Here is a 21,712-nt window from a genome sequence, read left to right as displayed (position 1 = left end):
AAATAGCAATCAACGAATGAACATTTACCAGTCCAAATTTCTACAATTGCTTCCCAGAAAGATTTTCTGCATGGCATGATACTGAAATATGGAGAAATGAAAAAGACAAATATGTTTGTGCAACCCCTTCTGTCAATTCAAATTTTCCTCCTTCTTCAATAAGCATTTTCTGCATATTTTCATTTCCTCGTATCGTCAGAGACTTTCCATTTCCATTTATTGTTTTATTAACAAGTGCTCTTCCTTCAAACTGAATGATCATTTGCTCTTCCTTTATCCTATCAAATCCTATGTCCATTGAAGTGCATGGATTTTCTCTTAAACCACAGTTTTGTCCATCATTTCCTGCTTCATTCACAAACACACACGAGCTCAACAAAGGAAATAAGTAATTAACAAGAGAGTCTTCTTTTAAATCAGAAAGGTCTTGAACCCACATTCGCTTTTGCACTGTCTCGTTTGTGATTGTTCCGTTCCATAACGATTGAAGAAGTGTTATCCATGGTAACTGGCACGCCAATAATATATCGTCTCCTCTCTCTGCAACATTATTAGAAAATACATTGTTTTTCATTGAATATTCTATTCTTGCTGTTTCAAACGTCAAATGCAATCCTCCCCCCTTTCCACTTCCTGGTGGAACTATGTTTCTGTCAATCTTGTTGCCTTCAAAATAAAATTTCCCTTCGTCGCAAGTTCTCATCAAAATACTCCCACCTATTGAATTATCTGCCTCACAAGCACATCGCTCAAAGGTGCAGTTTTCAATATTTGAAGACTTTCCGTTTCCAACTTGTCCACACATCACACCTCCATTTCCATAGTATCTTTTTATCTCAAAAAATGAGCTATTTCTGATTTGAAAACTAATGACATCTTTAATACTTATTTCGGTTCCTTTTAAAAATTCGGTTTCTTTCATTATTGAACTCTTTATCGCGACTTCCTTCCCACGTATTACATCTATTATGCTTCCTTCATCTTCTCTTGTGGTATTTCTTAATAACACTTCTTCAAGCACAAGTTCTGCATTGACTCTGTCAAGAACAATTGCCCCAATTTTTGCCATATAGATTTCTTCAACTCTACACCTCTCTAATATGACTTTTCCTTTTTTCCCGCAGATATATGCCACGCTCACACATTCTGTTTCTGAAGCAAATGAACATTCTTCGAATTTTTGAATAAGATTGTTACATAAAAATATATACATTTTCGTTAATGTTTCAAATTCAGAAACAGAAAACTCTAAAGAGATAAACGAAACATTTTGTGTAATTTCAATAAAGCTTTCCTTTTCGCCTTTAATTTCATTTTCATTGACAATTATTTTTTGTGTTTCAAGCATTCCATCAATTATCATTGGCTGTTCATCAAGCGTCATTTCTTCATCTATGGAGTATCCATCAACCGTAAAACTGCTTTTGACGAGCCAAACACAGCAGCTCCGGCATATTTGAGTGATGGGCAAGGAAAATCGTAATCTCCACAAAGATAATAATCAAGTCCTCTATTTGTCCCAACAACGTATCCAATAATTGGCTTTTCACGAAAAAATAACGCAAGCGGAATCAATTTCAGAAAATCTCCGTTCTCTATTCCCATCATTTCTTGCAAATCTGGATCCTCACTAACCTTCCATGAAAACGAAAAATTAAATGAAAGAAAATCTACCAGCTGTGATAAATTTGTTCCTTCAATGATTATGTTTTTCCCCCCAAAAGTTGCAGAATTCCCTGATTCTCCAAGACCAAATGATAGATTTGTCATCACAAAATCTTTTCCTTCATCTATGCATCCCAACAGTACTGCACCTCCATAGCCTCCAAGTGTATCTTCTGCCATTGCTGCGCATTTGCCAAAATATGTTGCGCCATAATTGCTTCCCAGTCGCAGCTTTCCTGTTCCTTGCACAACTACATTAATTCCACCTCCGTATCCTTTTGCTGCAACACAATTTTCAATAATTGTGTCACATATTACTATTTCGTTTCCATCTCCTATCACTCCATTAAGCGTGCTTCCATTATCTTCCAAGCATTTTATCGTGTTAAATGAACTATTTTTGATTGAAAGAAGCTTTCCATTTAAGTCATATATAAGTCCACAATTTTGACTGTTAGAGTTTCGAGCGGTCAAATTGACAACTGAGAATGAATTTTGAGAGGTATATTTGATGATTCCCTTTTCATCTGAGGATTGTACAAAATTTATTGTCATGTTATTTACTGAAGTCAATCCATTTCCACTCAAAAGCAAGAAATTTGCCAAATTGAACTTTATTGATTCCACTCTAAAGCTGATGATCGATAACCTTCCTCCTTCAGAGCATACAAATGAGTAGTTGCATCCACTAGAAGATGGAAAGCATTCAGCTGAACTGTCGACAATATCCAAATAATCTTTGTTATCAGAAATCACAAATATGCACGTTTGAGCCAATGAAAGCGAAGAAGGAAGAATAAATGTCATCAACTCAAATATAGCATTTGATGTTATATCAATCAAAAATGAACAATCTGATTCATTTCCCATCATTTCAATCTTTGACTTTGTTGTTAATCCACAAAAGTGGTATCCTTCACTTGCATTCAAAGCGATGCATTCCAAAAATTGATACGTGCTTCCAAATGCTATGTTTCTTTTTTTTTTCTAAAAATCTATTTATTGCATAATCAACTGATTTGCATTTGAATTCCTCAAATCCACACGCAGAAGTATCATGCCCATCATCACTCACATGCACCAATTCTGGGTTATCAGCAAGATAGAACATAAGTGGAATTGTTGTGTTAATCCACTTTGAATCTGTTTCCATTTCCAAGTTGGTGAATTCTGATATAGGAACCGAAAAGAGTATGCGATCTTTTGTTATGCTTGTTTTCAAGTCAGGTGAAAGAATAAACACATTGCTTCCATATTCTGCCTTATTTGATCTGAATTCGATTGTTTCTGCCAAAACAAATGGAGCATTAGCATTTAAAAGACTTATCTTCATTCCTCCGCCTTTCCCTTGTGTTCCTCTTTCCGAAGGCGCGCAACATGATTCAAAATGCGATAAAACTACCTGAAGCTCACATGACCCTTTCAGTGTTATTGATAGTCCCCCTCCTCCTTTTCCATTTTCAATCACTTCACATGTTTTGAAAGAGCAGTTCTCAACTTTTATTTCTTGTTTAAAGTCGTCACTTGCTTGCATACTAAGGCATGCTCCGTCATCTGTAATTCTTGATATATTTTCAAATGACGTGTTCTTCAGTTTGAATGAAGAGCATTTTTCTAAATGAATTATCCCACCTGCATCCGATGCTATATTAAAAAACGTGGTATTTTGCAATATCGTTGTGTTGTTTGTTTCCAGTTCAATAACTCCTCTACCACTGCTTGCTTTTATCCGATTAACAGTTAATTGATCAATTGCGCATTCTGCACTTCCATTCACAAATATTAGATGGCTTCCAAAAATTATTCGATTTTCATTTTTGCAATTCAACTTTAATATTTGTACAGATCCTCCACTTGCACTTATATGTGTATTTCACAGGATTCGCGCTGTCCATTGTATTTATATCGCAATCAATAAGTTTAAAAATACCGGCTGATGAATGAATGAATAAAGTGCGACTATTTATTGATTCTCCAAGGGTATATGAAATATTTGCGAATGTTGATAAAACATTATTACTTATCAATGCATCACGAAACTTGGTACTGCTTGATCTAACCATTAGGGCAATGCTTTTGTCATTTGAATCAATCTCATATGATTCTCTATTTAAAATTATTTCTTCATCAAATTCAAATGTTTGAATAAGTCTGATAATACGTTTTGAGTTGGGAAAGCGATATTCACCTGCACTTTCAATTGTTTTACAAGAATAGTCCGCATAGCCGCACAGTCTAAAATCATGATCATTCAATTTCCCTCCAACATATGCAGGTGATTGAAATGCTCTTAAAAAGAGAATTAGTGGAACAATGTTATTCACATTTCGCTTTCAACACCACTCAATTCATTAAAGTCTGCGGCGAAGACACCAAGCTCGGGATCAAATCCAATGGAACTGCCATTTATAATGGATGGTAAATCATATGCAAAGACGAAAATGTTTTTCCATGGCATGCTCTATTAGGCATTTCTGAAGAAAATATCTCATTGCTATTTATTGAAAATGAACTTTCCATGCTATTCATCATTATCATGATTCCTCCTCCTGCTCCTTTTGTATTTTCATCTTCTGTGTTTTTGCATCCTGCAACACAGCCTCTAAATTTACTCGTTTCATTTATAATCAAATCGCATTTCTCATTTAATTCAACATATAATCCTCCTCCTTTCCCTCCGTTTTTGTCGATATCAAATGAGAAGCATTTTTCAGCAATGCATCCTTCTATAACAATTGATGCATCCATGCTTTGAATATCACTTCCAAGATGACCTTTAATCCATCCGCCTTCGCCATTATTTTTTGTTATTCTTTTAATGATACAACTCACAAATACAGCACTTTCAAGATTATCTCCCAGTTCAATAAGCGAAAACTCTCCAAATTCAAATTCTCCTTTTGTTTCAAATTTTTCCATTTTCAAAGTCCCTTTCTCAATGCTCAAAAAGCCAAACTCATATTCTGAGGAATCTGTATTTTTTTCACTTATAGGTGGCATTTGATAAATTGAAGATTTTTTCAGTGAGCAGTTTGTAATCGAAAGTGCATTCCCTAAAAATTCAATCACGCATATAACTGTTTTTTCAAATCTTGTCGGAATTGCAAATTCAATGCAATTTATATTGGTAGCTGTTGTTGACTTCAATACACATATCTCGCATCCCGTAATCTCTTTCTTGCATTCCACGTCAACGCTATTTGCATTATTGCTTTTCATTGTCACTCCACTCACGTCTACACACCCCATCACAGACGAATTTGAACACACAACAATCTCCTCTTTAACATTTTGTGTTCTCTTCAAATGTTCCATTCCATAATTCACATTCAAACATGGCGCTTTCTCCGGCCCACAATATTTCTCTTCCACTCCAGATGTTCCATCCACATATACCAAGTCAGCTTTATATCCATCGATAAATATAAACAAGTCCACATCCCAGTCCCCGAATGCATCTGTTCTGTCATGTCCAACAATCGAGTTGTCTTTCTGAGTGATGTTTCTCATGAATCCGAACAAGGGCTCTTTCACAAAAGCGACAAGCGACCCACACACAAAATACACATCTCTTCCGACGCTCGCCTTATTCCCCGAAAACATAACATCGGCCATAACAAATGAGGTGGCTGACACCAATGAGCCTTCATTGAACTCGATCATAAGTGAACCTCCTCTTCCACCTGTTACACCTGTTGCACCTTCGCTCACTCACTCATTCACACAACATCTAGAGCATTTGGTGCTGTTCACAGAAAACGTATTTTCGGGTGTCGATGAAGCGAATGATACGCACCCGCCGTTGGTGGCGATTTGTTGGTTTTGTTGCGCAGAGGCAATGTTAGTCATGGTGCAGTTGGTGATCACAAGCGACGCTCCAGAAGATGTTGAGGATGAAAGAACGCAACTTTTCCCTCCGTTCATAAAACTGATATCAATAATATACGATGAGTTTAATTCTAATGCGTCTTTCATTGAAAACAGTTGGAAAATATTTACGTTATCGAGAACAAAAGAGGAAATATTTGTTTCTTTAATCTTGATTGATCCTTCAGTGACAACAAACAATGGAGATGAGATGGGAGAAAATCCAATAAGATCTCTCCCGATCACAATTGTCATCAGTGCTAGCGAGCCTATTTTTTGAGTGACTTCAAACAAAACCGGCGTTGGAGTATTCAAAGAGTTGTGAGCAATGTTTGCGCAGGAGATACACACAGTTCCTGAAGAGATCGAAAAAATTACGGACAATGTTGATGAAACAGAAGATGGTGGGATTGAAGATGAAAAGATGATCGTGTTATTTGTGCCATTTCCAACCACATCAACAACACGCCTCCCGAAGTTCATTGACTTCATTGGGACAAAAGAAGATTTTGTGAGCATTATTGTTCCATTTGAAAAAAAGCCAACTTGCTGAATCGCATATTCAATTGAAGCGCATTTGTTTTCTTCTGATCTTCCACACCCATCAAAATTTGTTCCGCCATTCCCAACAATGGTTATATTTGCGACAAAAGGAATCCAACTGTTAATTGTTGAACTGTTTGAACTGTTATTTCGGCAAATTCTTTGAGATAAAGATGTTGATCCGCATTCACTAAATGGAGATTCGGTAATGCTATCTTTATGCAAATAAACATCATTGCCTTTTCCATTAGCAGCAAAATTTCTATCAAAAAAGCAAAATACGATAAACTTCAAACCACTCATCCATCCTAAAGTTGCTGTTAAACTCAAGCCACTCCCTCCATATGAAGTGCACGATACTAATTTGTTGTTGGCAAATCTGCATTCTTCTAAAAGAAACTCCTGTGTCTTGCATGAAGGAGGCCAATTAAACGTTACTGCACCAGTGGCATCATTTCCTGTATTCGAATTGCATTCACATTCAACAAACAAAAAATACCCCGTCGACTCCATTTTGTCCAACCAAAAATATCATCCAGTTCCATACGTTCCAGAGATTGAACATTTCTCAACTCTATTTTCAATCAATGACCATTTTGAATATTTTGCTGGATTCCACATTTCAACTGCTCCTCCATGTGCCGCAGAGCATTCTGAAAAGTTGCATTTCTTTATAAGGACAGTATTTGAGCCATTGCAATTAACGGCGCCTCCTTCCTTATTACTTGAAACATTTCCAAACGAACAAGATAATATTGACCGATTTGCTCCTGGACATGATATGGAAATGGCTCCTCCGTTGTTATCTCCTCCATTCACATTTAACCATTCACACCATTCAAATTGATGGCTATTCTCATCGAATGAAAACTGCCTTCCTGGTTGTTTTCTTTGTGTCTCTCCCCCAATAAATATCACTGCCTCGTTCCTTATTCGCTTGCAACAATCAAAAGATGTGTTTAATAGTGTGAAATATGATGATTGAATATCGCATGATCTAACTATTCCTCCGTCAAGTGCATTATCAACGGAACTGAAAGAACAAGATTTCAAAAATGTTAAAGATGACGAACTGTCGTTTTGAAACTTTCTTTTCATTGAAGATGATATATTCCGAAAAAACGAAGATTGAATAACATGATTGGAATTGGACCAAGAATTCAAAAACAGTGTGTATAACAATTTTTTATTTGACATGGTTGTGTCCAAAATGAGTATTGCATGATACTGATTTTTGTTTGCATTCATTTGAATATTTTCTGAAACCAAAGGATTCAAGCAATTATCATCATTTTTTGAAATGAGTGTTGCATTTATGATATAAAGATTGCAATTAATGCAATGAAATTCACTTATCTCATTTTGTCCTCTAAATACAATAATGCATGAAATCACGCTAAGCGCGCTTTTCCTTTCTTCAACCAAATATCTATTCTCGCTTGTTGATTTCATCTTGACTTCTTTCAAGCACACTGATGCATTAATTGTTATTATCTTTGTTTCTACAAATCCAATATCATCATTATTTAACTGTCTTTTGTTATCTTCTGTTATTTTACAATTATTCAAAAAGTCGAAATGTTTTGATGTTTCACACAAGTTTTCTGAAATTCTTTTGTCGTATCTTCTTTCTTGAATTTTTAATAAAGAATTGTAATGCTCGCAATTAAGTTTTATAAAAATAACAACGAACACTGCTGACATTTCATTTGATTTTTGAAGCAAAAAAAATAATAGCTACGATCTCTTTTTTTAATGCATTGTCAAATTCTTTGTTTTATTTGATGTTTCATCTTGAAACCAATGGGCATGAATAGCATTCTTCAATAATCTGGCTTTTCATTCAGAGCAAAAAAGAATTTTTATTTATTTTTTTTTTTAAAGAACAAGATTATGAAACATTTTATAATCCGAACTCAAATGGAACAGGGTTTGTTTTCATAATTTAAGATTTATTTTTTTTTTTTCATTATCTTTTTTATAAAAAATTAATAAAATAAAATATATAGATAGATATATAGATATATAGATATAGATATGTGTATGAACAATATGATTGAACATCTTTCTTTTTAAATATCTCGTAATTATTTGATAACTACTCTGAAAACAGTGGAATAAAAAGAGTTCTTTGTGTTTTAGTTGAAAAAAGTCAAAATTTGAATATCACACAATTTTCACATTTTCATATAATTCTTTGAAAAAAAAAATAATAGATGTTAGCATGAAAAATTCATTTTTAACATGCCTTGATTTATAATATAACAAAATTACAAACAATTTTTGCTTGTATTTTCGATATTTCACCCAAAAGCTAGATTTTTTAAATAATACTTGAAAATAAAAAAGAAAATATTAATTAAAACGTAAAAATTTTGAGCAATTCCCTTCAATCTTCCCATATGCTAAATGAAGGAGTAAATATTATTCCAAGTTCCTTTTCAGGATCTTCAATCTCATTAAATATTGTCATTCCTGATCGATCCGTTTCACATTTGATGGAAAATGTTGGATCCATCCAAGGTTTGAAAGGCAATGAGTAAGGGCATTCATCTTTTTGTGTATCATAATCAATCTTTTTCCGTGAAAAAGCACCTGAAGTATTGATTGTCATTTTATCTGCAAAATAAGTTTTCTCGTGTTGTAGTTGCGAAGAAGAACTCGGTTCAGGGCGTGATAAATCATTTCTAGTTAAAGAGTTGAAAGAATTTGTTATATCTGCCAAAGGACGTCTTAATGATGATTGCTGTCCAGGCTTTACAGGTGCTGTTAATTGAATTTTTGTTTCTTTGGATTCATCAATCATAATTTAGTTGATAAATGGTTCGAAATAAAGATATAAATCAATTAAAAAAAGAAAATAAAACTTATATTTACAGATCACAATTTGAAAATAAAATCAAAACAGTTATCAAGGTTTGATTTATATGAAATAAAAAGGTAAAACATTGTGATGTTAATGATTTTTATTTACTCAGGAGAAAACTTATGTCTGTATGTTGAAAGAAGAATAAATACAAAAAAATGAAGCATTTTTTGGGAAAAGAACTTTGTAAAAGAAGTAAAACGAAAATTTCTGAAAAGGAAAACCTACTCAAAGAATCTTCATTTTGTTTACAGATGAATTTTCCATTTCCATTACCAATTACAACTTGTTTTATTTCATCGGGGATATCTGATAATCTTTTACCTTCATTTCCTTCTTCAACTTTTTTTGACCTTAGAGATGAATCAGAAAATGTTGTTAATGGCACAGGGATTGATTTAAGCGAAGAATCATCGTCAATTGATACTGAAAATTATGAAACTAATCATGAAGAACTCCAAAAACTCCAACTAATAACTCAAAATAAATTACCAAATATAAACATTGTTCCTCCTCCTTTGCCAAAGCATTTTACTCCATTAAAACAATGCTTACCGTCTGCAACTCAACATTATGATATTATGGCAATTGTACTTGAATGTTCCATTCCGAAGCCAACATCGTCTGAAAAGGATTGGTTTGTAACTCTAAATCTAGTGGACTCATCTATTCTACAGAAAACTTCAGAACTCAGTAGTGCTATTACTTCTGATCCCAATTTTAGTGCATTTGAAGATGATAGATTTATTGCAAATGTTTTTTTCCCCTTTCAAAGGCTAATTGAAGTAGAGCAGATTCTTTCTCCTGGTTGCATTGCCTGTTTAAGGTGGGTGTATGTTGGAAGCTATGTAAATTACAAGAAATGTGTTCTTAATCTGAGTTGGGCTGGATGCTCTTTGGAATCCGTGAAATGCAAGGAGTTGACAGCTATTTGGGAATCTGTGAAAGGAAAGCAAAGCAATAGAGAACAACCTTCTGGATCATTATCCGATTCTTTTCAGACCAATGTTGAATATTCTTCGCAAGAACAGGATGCAGAATCAGATTCTGCAAAAGATGAGAACAAAGCTCTTTCAATCTGTCAAACGTCTCAGATGCCATTTGACTTGAAAAGCTGGTCTCAAAGCTTTTGCAAAAGAAAAATCGTTCCACACCCAGTAGAGCTTCCTTTGCATAAACATCCTCTTCTTCCCCTCTCGTCTCCGTCGCTTATGAATTTCCTAGCCAACAGACTCAAGCGCCCTTTTCTGGCAGATACAGACTCTCCACTCATCGACCTTTGCCGGTTTGCTTCATCCAGCAGTCCTTTTGTCTTTGCACGGAAAGCACGGCATCTCCTTACGATTTATGATCTCAAGCAGTCTGGGTTTAGCATGATGCTGTCGGCTTGTGATTTCAACCAGAAAATCGCTGAAAGAGTTGAATCGAACGAATCTGGAGAAAGAAAAACTACAAAAGTGAACGAAGGTTCAATCACCTACTCTCTTCATTATCATTCCATAGAGCCTTCATTCCCGCAAATCGACGTGGTTGGCGTTGTTCTTGTAATCTCTCTCCCATTTGTAGCTCTATTTGATCCCTTCTCACCTTTTGGGCACGAACTGGCTATCGTTGAATTTCCTTCAGATTGCTCAGATTTTAACTCCTCCGCAGATTCTTCTTCTTCTTCTTCTTCTTCTTCTTCTTCTTCTTCTTCTTCTTCTTCTTCTTCTTCGGCTTCGGCTTCGGCTTCGGCTTCGGCTTCGGCTTCGGCTTCGGCTTCGGCTTCGGCTTCGGCTTCGGCTTCGGCTTCGGCTTCGGCTTCGGCTTCGGCTTCGGCTTCGGCTTCTTCAAGCACTGGGTTGTTTTCTGATTTTTCAAATTCATTAAATAGAATGATAACTGAAGGAACTTGCTTGAGATTGATAAAACTCAAAGCAAGTTTTGCGCATTCTTCGTATTACTCTAATCATCATGTCTCGCAGAAATTGCAATCTTCTTCTTCTTCTTCTTCTTCTTCTTCTTCTTCTTCTTCTTCTTCTTCTTCTTCTTCTTCTTCTTCTTCTTCTTCTTCTTCTTCTTCTTCTTCTTCTTCTTCTTCTTCTTCTTCTTCTTCTTCGCTCACTAATTCGCGTTCACATTTATTTAAAGCTGTTGTTGCTACGGCTCGACGACGAATCCTTCAATTACGCTTGCGCTATGCTCAGCTGCAATTGCTGAAGAAAAACGAACCTTGTATCGATTTTGTTGAATCAAGTGAAAAATCCTCTGAGCCAACGGATATTTATCAAAATGCCTTTATCTCATCTCTGCCTTCTCTTCCTGAAGTCATTGAAAAGAAATTACAGGAATCTCCGCTTCATTTTGATGTAATTCCTTTCTATGACAATTTGTCTAGCCAAGCGCGCACTTCATCGTTTGTTGAAAAAGAGAGTATTTCTTCAGAAACGCTGTCTGCATCATCTTCTTCTATTAATCAGCAGAAGTCCGACTCTTATTTAAACACTGCAACAGCCGTCAGCGATAATCGCTCACCTGCTTTTGTGATTCCTCCATTGTTGCTTTCTTTCGATCTATCCCGATCTGCTGCGTATATCATTCATCCTCATTACCTCTTCGGCCTTTCTTCTAATTCAGCCTCGGTTGATTCAGAACCTGCTGCGCCTTTTCGTTCTTTTAAAAGCGAACAGCGATCTAACAGAGATTCAGAAGCAAATGATGAATTGTCCCTTTCTCTATCAGCTTGCAAAATGCCAAGTGTCAATTGTCCTCTATTACCATTGATTGAGAAACGACGAAGCGAACAAGCCAAATGGATGAAAATATCTGCTTGTATCAGAAAAATGATATTTTGCGAGGAACCTGCAGCAAAAGGTAATCCTTCCGAAATTGAGGCAATGTTAGTGGCACACACTTTTGAATGGCTGACGCAGTGTCAGTTTTCTGAATGGTTTGAAACGCATAGAAAATACAACACTGTCACAACATTTGGAGAGCAGCAAGGAAAATTTGAGAGCGTTTCTCCTTTTTCGTTGGACTTCATTTTGAGATTCAAAGAAATACAGCGAGTTTATCTCCATCTTTTGCGCTATTGCTTATATCCTGTGACTTGCGTTCTGCTGCCATTGGTTGAACCAATTGAAGCGAGCCAATCATTTCATTCCACACCATCGTCTTCATCTCAAGGCATTGCTTCTTCATCTTTCCTGCCATCTTCAAGTTCATCAAAACTCTTCGCCTCGAAATCAACTGGATCACAACGCAAATGCAACAATCAAGCTTCACAGATGCCAACTTCTCATGGGCAAATTGCTTCACCATTATTCTCATATCACACAACTCCTTTATCGCAGGTCATAAACATCCTGAGCAAATCTAAGTTTCGAAGAACAAAAGCTTCACATACATCGTCTCAAAGTCAGCCCAAGTTCATTGTGAAAGCATCAGTGTTGACAATCTTCCCATCGGACAGATCACTTCGTTCAAGCAGAGAAGACAACGAGAAGAATCTTCCGTTTCCTTCGTATTTCCTCTTTTGCCAACCGAAATGCCCTTTTTGCTCAGAGCTGTGCAATTGGAAATTGTGCGAGGAGGAAGTAGAATGTATTGGGAAAAGCAGTTTTGAAAAAGAAGAAATAAGCAGCACTGAAGAAGAGGATGTCAGTGATGAGGAAGAAGACACAATGGGTACAGAAACAGTACATTCAAGCTCAACTCAATCCCCTCCAAAAAGGAAACGTTCTCTTTTCACTTTCGCGAAAAGAAATCGAAGAAAAGCACTTTCAGCCCCTTTATCATCGGCTTCTGCTTCAACTTCAACTTTTTTTTCTCCTCCTTCTCCAGATTCATCATCATCTTCTTCTTCTTATCGGTCTCAATCTTCTTCTTCTCATTCATCTTCTCTCCATTTATCAAATTATCAGATATTCAATGAAAATGAAAGCCAAAAGTCTCTCAGCGATTCTCAGCACATTCCAACTCAACCAGAACATACTGAAAATGTTCTATTCTTTTGCCAAAAATGTAAATGGTCTTTTCGTCCGAGTACAGAACGAGTCAAACATTCGCGAAAATCTCATCAAAAAACCGAAGAAAAAGAGTTAGAATGGGAATGGAACGTCAGTTTAAAGCTTTACGATCCTCTTTTGATTTCATTTTCAAATACAAACTCTGAAAAGCAATTATCATCAATTGATACAGCAGATTGTTCTTTTTCATCTTCGGCAGCCAGTTTGTTCTTTGGATGCTACCCTTGTAATTTATTTCAGTCCCCTACGCAATCTCAAAGAATTCGTAAATGCCTCAAGAAACTTGGAATGGAAAATGAAGGTAATTCTTCTTTGACAATAGATCTTATGAGCAGACCAAGAGCTCTTTTTTTTCTTATTCAAAAGGAAAATGTTTTTTCCATTGATTTTACAACTGTTATATAAAAAAATGAAGATAATTAAAATTAAGTTATTGTACTTTTTTTCAAAATTGGATACCATAATTGTTTTGAGAAATATTATTTTGCTGTGCTGCGCCTTGCATGAGCTTTTTGCCAAAAGATGCAGGGGAGAATAAGCAGCAACATAGCATTTCCTCGTTTATAGACCCAGGAGCTAGCGTCTGTGGTGTTTATGTGGTTTGTTTCATTATAATTTATCATTCTCCAATTAATCGCTTTTTAGAGCGATTTTCCAAAGCATATAACAGAAGGAGATTTAGCAAAAGCATTTTCTTGCTATGGAAATGTTGTTGAAGCTTCGATTATTAAAAGCAAAAAGACACCCAACGTTAGAAGTGTGATAATAAAAAATAAAATTAATTCAGATATTTTGTTTTGCATGTTTTGTAGGTTTTGCATTTATCAGCTTCAATAGCATGGAATCGACATATGCTGCTCTGAACAGTAAGGTCCAGCCTGCTTTTTTTGATCCTTTGACAGGAAAAACGTATATCATGATTCTTTTCAAAAAAATGAATTTTTCAATTTTTCCTTTTTTCAACTTTAATGTTCGTTGATGCAGATCTCAGGTAAATGTCACATATGCAGATGCTAAGAATAGTCTTTTTATCACTAATATTCCAACACATTTGGATACAAACACTGTAAAAAGAATCATTGAAGAAAAAACTGAAGTATTATTATTACGTTATAATTATTCTCATCACTTCTTGTTAAACTAAATTTTCAATTGCAATCGAATTTTTATAATAATTTTTTATTAGATTCCAATAACAAATTTTGTACTTGCGACAGATATTAATGGTGACTCAAGAGGATTTGGATGGGCCTCATATTCCTCTCATTCTGTCACTGTCAATGCGATGCGGCTTCTGACAGGAGTGATCATTGAAGGAATGACGATAAACGTGACGTTTGCAAGGAGGAGAGCGTCCGATCCGCGAGTATTGGAAAAAGTGATGACTTTGTTTGTGAAGGGAATACCAGTGAATGCTACGAACGCTTCAATCAGAAGCGTCGTGCTGAATATGCTTCCTGAGGAAATGCACCACGCACTGAAGCTGATTGTCATCCCAAACGATGTGGCAACCAAGAAGCCCCTGGGCCATGCCTTCATCCACTTCCACACGAAAGAGGCTGCTGTGATTGTGATGGAGCAGCTGCAGGGCTACGAAATGGAAGGAAAAGTACTGCGTGTCGAGTGGGCGCTCCCTCGTGACCCAAAAAAGCCAGACACGCCACAGCCCCACATGCCGGTTGTCGGCACCTCTGTTTCGTCCCCACTGACTGCTGTATCTGCCCAGAGCCCGCTGCATTTGGTGTCGAAGCATCCACTTGTTCTACCAGCAACACTCCCTCCACACGCCCCTCATTCAACCTGCCAGCCGCTTACGCCTCTGCAACAGGTTGCCTCAGCCAGCCAGCTTTCGGCTCACTCAGCGTTTGCTCAGCATCCTCAGCACGCTCCTTTCACTCCTCTTCCTTCTGCTTTGCCTTCAATTCCTTCTTCTGCTGCAAATCTCCTTCCTCAACAGAAGATGCAGCAGTTTCCATCTCAAATGCGTTCTTTTTCAAATGCAGCGCAACAACCTCATACTCATTCGTATGAAGCAACCCCTTCCAATCTTTTGACACCTTCACAATCACCTATCCCTCCTTCTTCTACCACTTCTACAACTTCATCTTCTTCTCCCGCTGTTCGCCCTCTGAATTCTTATGCTCCACCAGTGATGATGCCACACCCTGCACCTGTGCGTGTGCTTAATCCTTCCTTTGCATCTTCCGCTCGCTCGCCAAATTTGGCCCATTTGCCTTCTTCATATCAGCATTCCCCCACTTCATCCGTCCCTTCCACTTCATCAGCCTCTTCTTCACATCAGCCAATCCCAACTTCACTGCACACCTCCACACAGCAGCAGCCTTATTCGTTGCTTCAGCTGCCTTCTCACTCTTCTTCCCAGTCATATCAGCTTTCTTCGCCTCAGGCTCAAAACCATCCTTTGCCCAAATCATCTTCACAAGCTTATGCTTCAATGCCTTCATCTTCTTCCTCTTCCTCTTCCTCTTTCACTTCTTCAGTTCGACTTCCCTCTGTTCCACCAGCGCCTGTTACACAGTCATCTCATCCAGAAATGTCTCCTCAACAGATCGCAGCCATTCCTCCTTCTTTTCCTCAGCACTCGCCCGGCCTGCAAGTCCAAGAATTCAAATGTAGCATTTCGCTTACTTCTTTATCGCCGCCACCACAGTCATCATCATCTTCTTCGTCGTCGTCTTCGTCTTCGTCTTCTTCTGTTTCAGTTTCTGTTTCTTCTTCTTCTTCTTCTTTGTCTTCTCCTTCTGTTCAAATTGCTGATTCTATTCGGCATGCCGATAGCAACACTCAACCTTTTTTCGTCTCTCCAAAAAAATCTACTTTTGTCTTTTCCACTTCATCTTCTTCTAATTCTTCTATTTCCCCGTCTTCATCGTCTTCATCATCATCATCATCTTCTTCTTCTTCTTCATTGTCTCCGCCCACTCCCGTGACGATGGTAGCATCAGGTGTGGTGTCTTATGCGACTGTCCCTACACCACCTCTTCCATCTGATTGCACACCAAACAGCATTTGCAGCGACAACTGGCAGACTCATTCACAACAACAGCAGCAACAACAACAACAGTTGAAAGGCGCAGGTCTGCTGCCAGACCCAACTGAAGGCAGAAGAGGAGACGAGATGAATGAAAAGGAGAGAAAAAGCAGCGAAATGGGCAATTCGCAGAGGATGCAGCACGACGGAAGTTTCGAATGCCAAATGAATCAGACGCAGCAGAAGAGGTTCCATTCATTGGCCAGTTCACCTTCTCTGCGATCAATCAGCCCTGTTCATTCATCAGCAGCATCTCAATCATCCTCTCAATCTTTATCAGTATCTTCCTCTTCCTCTTCCTCTTCCTCTTCAGCATCCCACTTCTCCTCCCCCTCTGCCTCCACCCGTGCTGACGTGCTGCACAAGACTCAAACTCTTCCTTATCCTCCATTGAAGCCGATGCAGTACATCTCCCCAATCGACCCTTCTTCTCTGCCACAAGTCCCTTTGCAGCCGTCTTCTGTGCCGACTCGCTGGAATTCAAATGTGCTATCTTCGTCTGCGTCAGTCAACCGCTTCTCTTCTGCCTCTGCTTCATTCAGCACATCTGAGAAAAAGCCAGTTCAGACACAGACACAGCAGACATTCGATGGCGTGAGGCTGGTTGTGCAGACGGGGAAAACTCTGCCAACAGCTCAGAATTCAAGTTCTATTGGGAATGCTTCAAATAATTCTAATTCTTCCTCTTCCTCTTCCTCTTCAGTTTCTGCTTCTGCTTCGTCTCTTTTATCGCCAACAAGAAAGCAGAGTAATTTCAAAAATAGCAGTCAACAAAGCAAAGGAAGCAATCCTTATCAGCTTCCACAGCCAGAAGTGTATCCACAATTGACGCATCCTTCTTTGCCTTCTGAGGACTCATCATCATCATCTTCTTCTTCTTCTGTTAATACAACTAATACAACATCATCAACATCATCAATATCTTCGACATCTTCTTCTTCTATTTCTTCTTCTTCTCCGTTCCCTTCATCGGCCATCAAAACGATTGATGTGTATTCCAACAATCTTCGAAGGAGGCAGCAGTCACAGCTGCTTCAACAGTCTCATTTGGGGCAAGTAACACCACAAAGCAACAATTCATTGGACTTGTCACGTTCTTTTAATGCTTCGGTGAAAGAAGATGGAAATGGAATGCTTAAATCAAACACTAAAATTGATAGCATGCAAGCAGAAGACAGAAAAAACAATCAAACCATGAAAGATTCTCATATTTCTTCAAAGACCAACAATTCATCTATTGAAAGTGTTCAAATGAAGCAATTGAATTTGAAAGAGAACTCAAATGGAAATCTTATGAATACCCAGCAACTTGACCAAAATCAACAGCATCAGCAGCTTTCGCAGTCAGATGGCTCTCCACGCCTTCAAACACCCCGCTCTTTCACTCAATCGCTGGTTCCGCTTTCACTTCCCCAGAATTCTGCAGACGATACAATGGCCAATTCTCTTCTTTCTCCGCCTCCTTTTGTGTCTTTGGTGTCTCCGCCCAGTTCATCTGCCACTTTGTCTACTTCTTCCTCGTCTTCTTCCCTATCATCATCTTCCTCTTCTCCTCCTCTTTCTCTCTCTTCCTCCTCCATTCCATCTGTTCCTTTCACTTCTCCTTCCAGATACAAATCCTCCAATTCAACAGACCAATCAATGCTATTTCCCAGCAAGCTTTCTTCCTCTCAGACATCTTCTGCTTCAAATGCTCAGCTGCAGTCGCCCAGGCAATCCAACAAGACACTAATTCCTGTGCCCACCACCCCCACACGCATAACAATACAAACGGTGAATGAACCTTCGATCACGCCAACACGAAAAGGAGGAGAAGACATCCAGTTGCAGTCTGCGAACTCTGCATTCAGTGTGATGTCGACAGACAAGACGAAAGGGTCAACTCTTCTTACACTTGCAACTCAATCTGCACAAAAGACACTTGGAAATTCAGCATCTTCTTCTTCCTCCTCCTCCTCTTCTACTTCTTCTTCTTCTACTACTACTTCTCCCACATTAACAGTGCCTGCCTTTGCCTCTGTCTCAGCCACTGCCCCCATCTTCCCTGCACCTGCCATCACTCAAACGACCACATCGACAGCACGCGCACACTCATCAACAGCACACCGCTCTGAAATTAGCACCTCAAACACTCCATTTTCCACCACTTTTGCGTCAGCCACGCTTCGCTCGTACTTTGATGACACATCGTCTTCTGTATCTGCATCGCTGTTGGCTCCAACGATTGTGCTTGGTGGCTCTTCAACTGCATCCATTGTATCATCATCTTCTTCTTCGTCGTCGTCGTCTTCTTCCCTTCCACCTTTATCTTCCTCTGCTTCTTCTTCCTTGGCCTCTCTGACTTCTCCAACATCTCTCGCTACCTCCTCTTTCTCTGCTCTTCTTTCCTTCTCTCAGCCAATCCAGCAGATGTCTACATCCACCTCGCCTGGCCCTGCACTCACCAGACAACCTCAGTCTTCATCTCAGTCTCAGTCTCAATCTCAATCTCAATCTCAATCTCAATCATTGTCTTCCTCTCAGAACACGAACTCTCTCCACACTCGCACTTCCTCAGCCACATCGCAGCAGTCACTCACGCAGGCAAGCTCTCCTTCCCGCCCGTCTCATTTGGCTCAGCCAGGAAGCCTCCAGCAATCTACTGCTGTTGCAGCCCCAACTACCTCATCAGACTTGCCAGCTGCTGTCACTTCGTCTGCTGTCATCTCCACAACTTCCTCCTCTTCTCTTTCATCAGCTCTGTCTGCGCCTCTTTCCTCCTCCGCAACTGATGCACCACCGGTTCTCCTGGGCACATACTCTCCTTCTTCGCAGACTTCGTCGCAGAAGCGCTTCTTCCATTCGCCTCCTCGTCTGTTCAAATCTCCTACTCCTCTTGACGATGTGCCACCGCCGATGCCTTCGTCACATTCTTCCCATTCGTCGCACAAGCGCTCTTCTTCTTCGCATCACGAGATGAGACGGTCGATGGAGCTGCACAAACACCGTAAAGCAAATGATACAAACACGTCGATGAGCAACTCGTCAGAACACACGCATTTGACATACTGTTCAGAGCAGGTGCTTCCAGAAATGCATGCGCTGAGGCTGCTGAAGAGAGGGAAGAAAAAGAATGTGACAGAAGAGATATTTGAGAGGAAGAGGAGGATGAGAAGAAGGAACAGACACTCGAAAATAGAAATTGACGAAGATGAAGACGAGGAAGAAGAAGAGGACGAAGATGAAGATGAGGATGATAATGAGGAAAATGAAGGTGAAGATGCTGAAGGTGAAGACGTGGAAGAGGATGAAAAGGAGGAAGACGAAAAAGAGGATGGGGAAGAAGACGAAGACGAAGATGAAGACGATGAGGAGGATGATGACGACGACGATGATGATGATGATGAGAATTTGAATTCTGAAAATGCAGATGAGACTGCAAAGGAAACAGAAGAAGACAAAGAAGATGGCGATGATGGTGATAATGGTGATGATGACGACGACGAAGATGATGAAGATGAAGATGAGAACAATAAACTTGAAACACTTGAAGAGGATTCAGATGAGGATGATGATGAAGAACACGAAAATGCAGAAGAGGATGATGATGATGACGACGACGACGACGATGATGATGATGATGATGATGATGATGATGATGATGATGAAAATGATGGAAACGAAGAAGATGATGAAGGAGATGGAGAAGGTGAAAATAACAAAGAGAATGAGGAAGAAGATGAAGCTGATGTGTACACTGCAAAAAATGATCGCATATTTGAAGGGAATGGAAGCGAAGGAGATGGAGAATTCTCAGAACTTGGAGATGAGGATGGGGAAGAAGACGAAGAAGGCGGAGATGGAGAAGAAGATGATGATGATGGAGAAGATGACGAGGAGGATGACGAGGATGAGGATGAAGACACAATGGAAGGGCTTTCTGAAGATGGAATAGGAATGACGCATTCGTTGCTTTCTGAGGATGTTACCAATGTGACTGGTATTACTCCATCTCTAATTGCACGTTCCTACACAGACAACACCACCACATGCACTGCAGACACAGCAGACATAGAAACAGAAGGAAAACAGAAGAAAACGAATTATTCGTTCAATTCAAAAAGCAAGTCAATGTCAAAATCAAAAGCAAAAGCAAAGGCGAAAGCCAATGCGGAGAAGAAAGAAGAAGCATTTGCATATTCGTCTGCAGCATCGTCGCTGGCTATGCCTGACATCACAGAAGACATCCAGCTGTCCCAAGGCTCACGGTTATTGACATACGCAGGGCAAAGCACAGAAGAGAAGAGTGTGTATTCAGCAGCCGAAGCAACATACAGCGCCTCGACACGCAGGAGCAGGCGTTCGAGACGGCACATGTCGCATTTGGAGGATGTGCCGTTTGGCACGTCGGTCGAAGAGAACGAGTCTCTGATGACAGACACGTCTTCTGTGTCGCTCTCTTCCACATACTCCTCCATGGTGCCCTTTGCCCATTCGAGCCACATACGCTCTCCTCCTTTGTCTTCCATCACACGCCCGCCCTCGTCCACTCTCTCTCGCCAGCTGTCTGCTCTGTCTGCTCTGTCTCCGCATTCCTCATTCATCCTCCCCATTCCTCAGCAGCCTGATCTTTCTCCCTCACGTCTGGTGCTCTCTCCACCGCCAGCTGATGATGTGCTCACCGGAACAGAAGGGATGTCACTTTTCCCCTTTAGCGACATACCTTCACTGTTTGGATATGGTGACAACCCAACAATGTCCTCTTCGGCTTCACTTTACACATCCTCCTCTACTTCTTCTTCTTCTTCCACTTCCACTTCTACTTCTTCTGCTTCTACTTCTTCCTCAGCCACCATCTCCCTTGTGCCTTCCACTCCCATGTCTCCTCAGGCCTCTCTCACTCAGTCGGATTTCGACGCCCTGTCAGAATTTGACACACCATCTTTTTCACTTGGATCCTCTGCTTTTGACATGTATCAGCTTCGTCTCTCACCTGCTGCTCAGAAAACTCCTGCCTCGCCTGCTTCATCGTTTGGATCGGGCTCTTCTTCTTTCTCTTCCTCTTCCTCCTCTTCTGTTGCTGCTTCTGCTGCTGCTTATTCTCATCCTTCTCATTTTAATGCACTTTCTCCCTTTTCAACACCTTTGTCTTCTTCTTTTGCTTTGCCTCTTGCTGCCACTAAGCCTGCAACTTCCCTATCAACTTTTTCTTCTTCCTCCTCTTCTTCTTCCTCAACTTCTTCTTCGCCTTCTTTCCTTTCATCAGGCGGTGCCTTCTCCCCTCCTTCTCAACTTCGCTCACCAATTTCTCAAATGACTCCTACCTCTCAAACACCGAATTCTTTCTCTTCTCTCACTATTTCTACTCCAAACTCCTCTTCATCATCATCTTCTTCTTCCTCCTCCTCCTCCTCCTCTTCCTCCTCCTTTGCCCCTTCTCCTTCTCCTTCTCCTTCTGCCTCTCCCACCTCTTCCTCTCTCATTCAGTTCCAATCACCTTCATTCACTCCACACCGCAGGCTCACTCATCCTCACCCGTCCAACCCATCCACTTCTTCTTCTTCTTCTTCTTCTTCTCTCTCGCTGTCTCTTTCTCATCCACAACAGAGCGAAATTTCTTTCCCTCGAAGCCCTTTTACTAGCAAGCCTCATCTGCCATCTTCTTCTTCTTCTTCATTGCAATCTCAAGGAAATGCGTCTCAAATAGAAAAATCTGTTGCTCAAAGCAAATAA

General features: G+C 39.6%; 4 protein-coding genes across 4 annotated transcripts; 1 reads left to right on the top strand and 3 right to left on the bottom strand.

Annotated features, from left to right (window-relative positions):
• Window positions 1-40: 40 nt before the first annotated feature.
• MONOS_6958c1 (uncharacterized protein) lies at window positions 41-1,069 on the bottom strand (the record flags this gene model as incomplete). Its single annotated transcript, XM_067877241.1, has 1 exon — window positions 41-1,069. The coding sequence occupies one exon, from the start codon at window positions 1,067-1,069 to the stop codon at window positions 41-43; it is 1,029 nt and encodes a 342-aa protein (XP_067729090.1).
• Window positions 1,070-1,392: 323 nt separating this feature from the next.
• MONOS_6959 (uncharacterized protein) lies at window positions 1,393-2,472 on the bottom strand (the record flags this gene model as incomplete). The annotated part of the gene is made up of 1 exon (XM_067877243.1): window positions 1,393-2,472. The coding sequence occupies one exon, from the start codon at window positions 2,470-2,472 to the stop codon at window positions 1,393-1,395; it is 1,080 nt and encodes a 359-aa protein (XP_067729089.1).
• A 2,904-nt stretch (window positions 2,473-5,376) lies between these two features.
• On the bottom strand, window positions 5,377-6,051 carry MONOS_6961 (uncharacterized protein; the record flags this gene model as incomplete). The annotated part of the gene is made up of 1 exon (XM_067877246.1): window positions 5,377-6,051. One exon carries the CDS (start codon window positions 6,049-6,051, stop codon window positions 5,377-5,379), a length of 675 nt encoding a protein of 224 aa, XP_067729088.1.
• Window positions 6,052-8,959: 2,908 nt separating this feature from the next.
• Window positions 8,960-21,712, top strand: MONOS_12458 (putative heterogeneous nuclear ribonucleoprotein R; the record flags this gene model as incomplete). The annotated part of the gene is made up of 7 exons (XM_067865081.1): window positions 8,960-8,991; window positions 9,057-10,470; window positions 11,128-12,921; window positions 13,594-13,705; window positions 13,761-13,857; window positions 13,933-14,044; window positions 14,135-21,712. The coding sequence occupies exons 2-7, from the start codon at window positions 9,100-9,102 to the stop codon at window positions 21,710-21,712; spliced, it is 11,064 nt and encodes a 3,687-aa protein (XP_067729087.1). The 5' UTR covers window positions 8,960-8,991; window positions 9,057-9,099.

The sequence above is a fragment of the Monocercomonoides exilis genome (assembly GCF_001643675.1).
Source record: "Monocercomonoides exilis strain PA203 chromosome Unknown scaffold17-1647472, whole genome shotgun sequence".
NCBI lineage: Eukaryota > Preaxostyla > Oxymonadida > Polymastigidae > Monocercomonoides > Monocercomonoides exilis.
The sequence above is the reverse complement of the archived record's forward strand: the minus strand, read 5'-3'. Positions and strand labels throughout refer to the sequence as shown.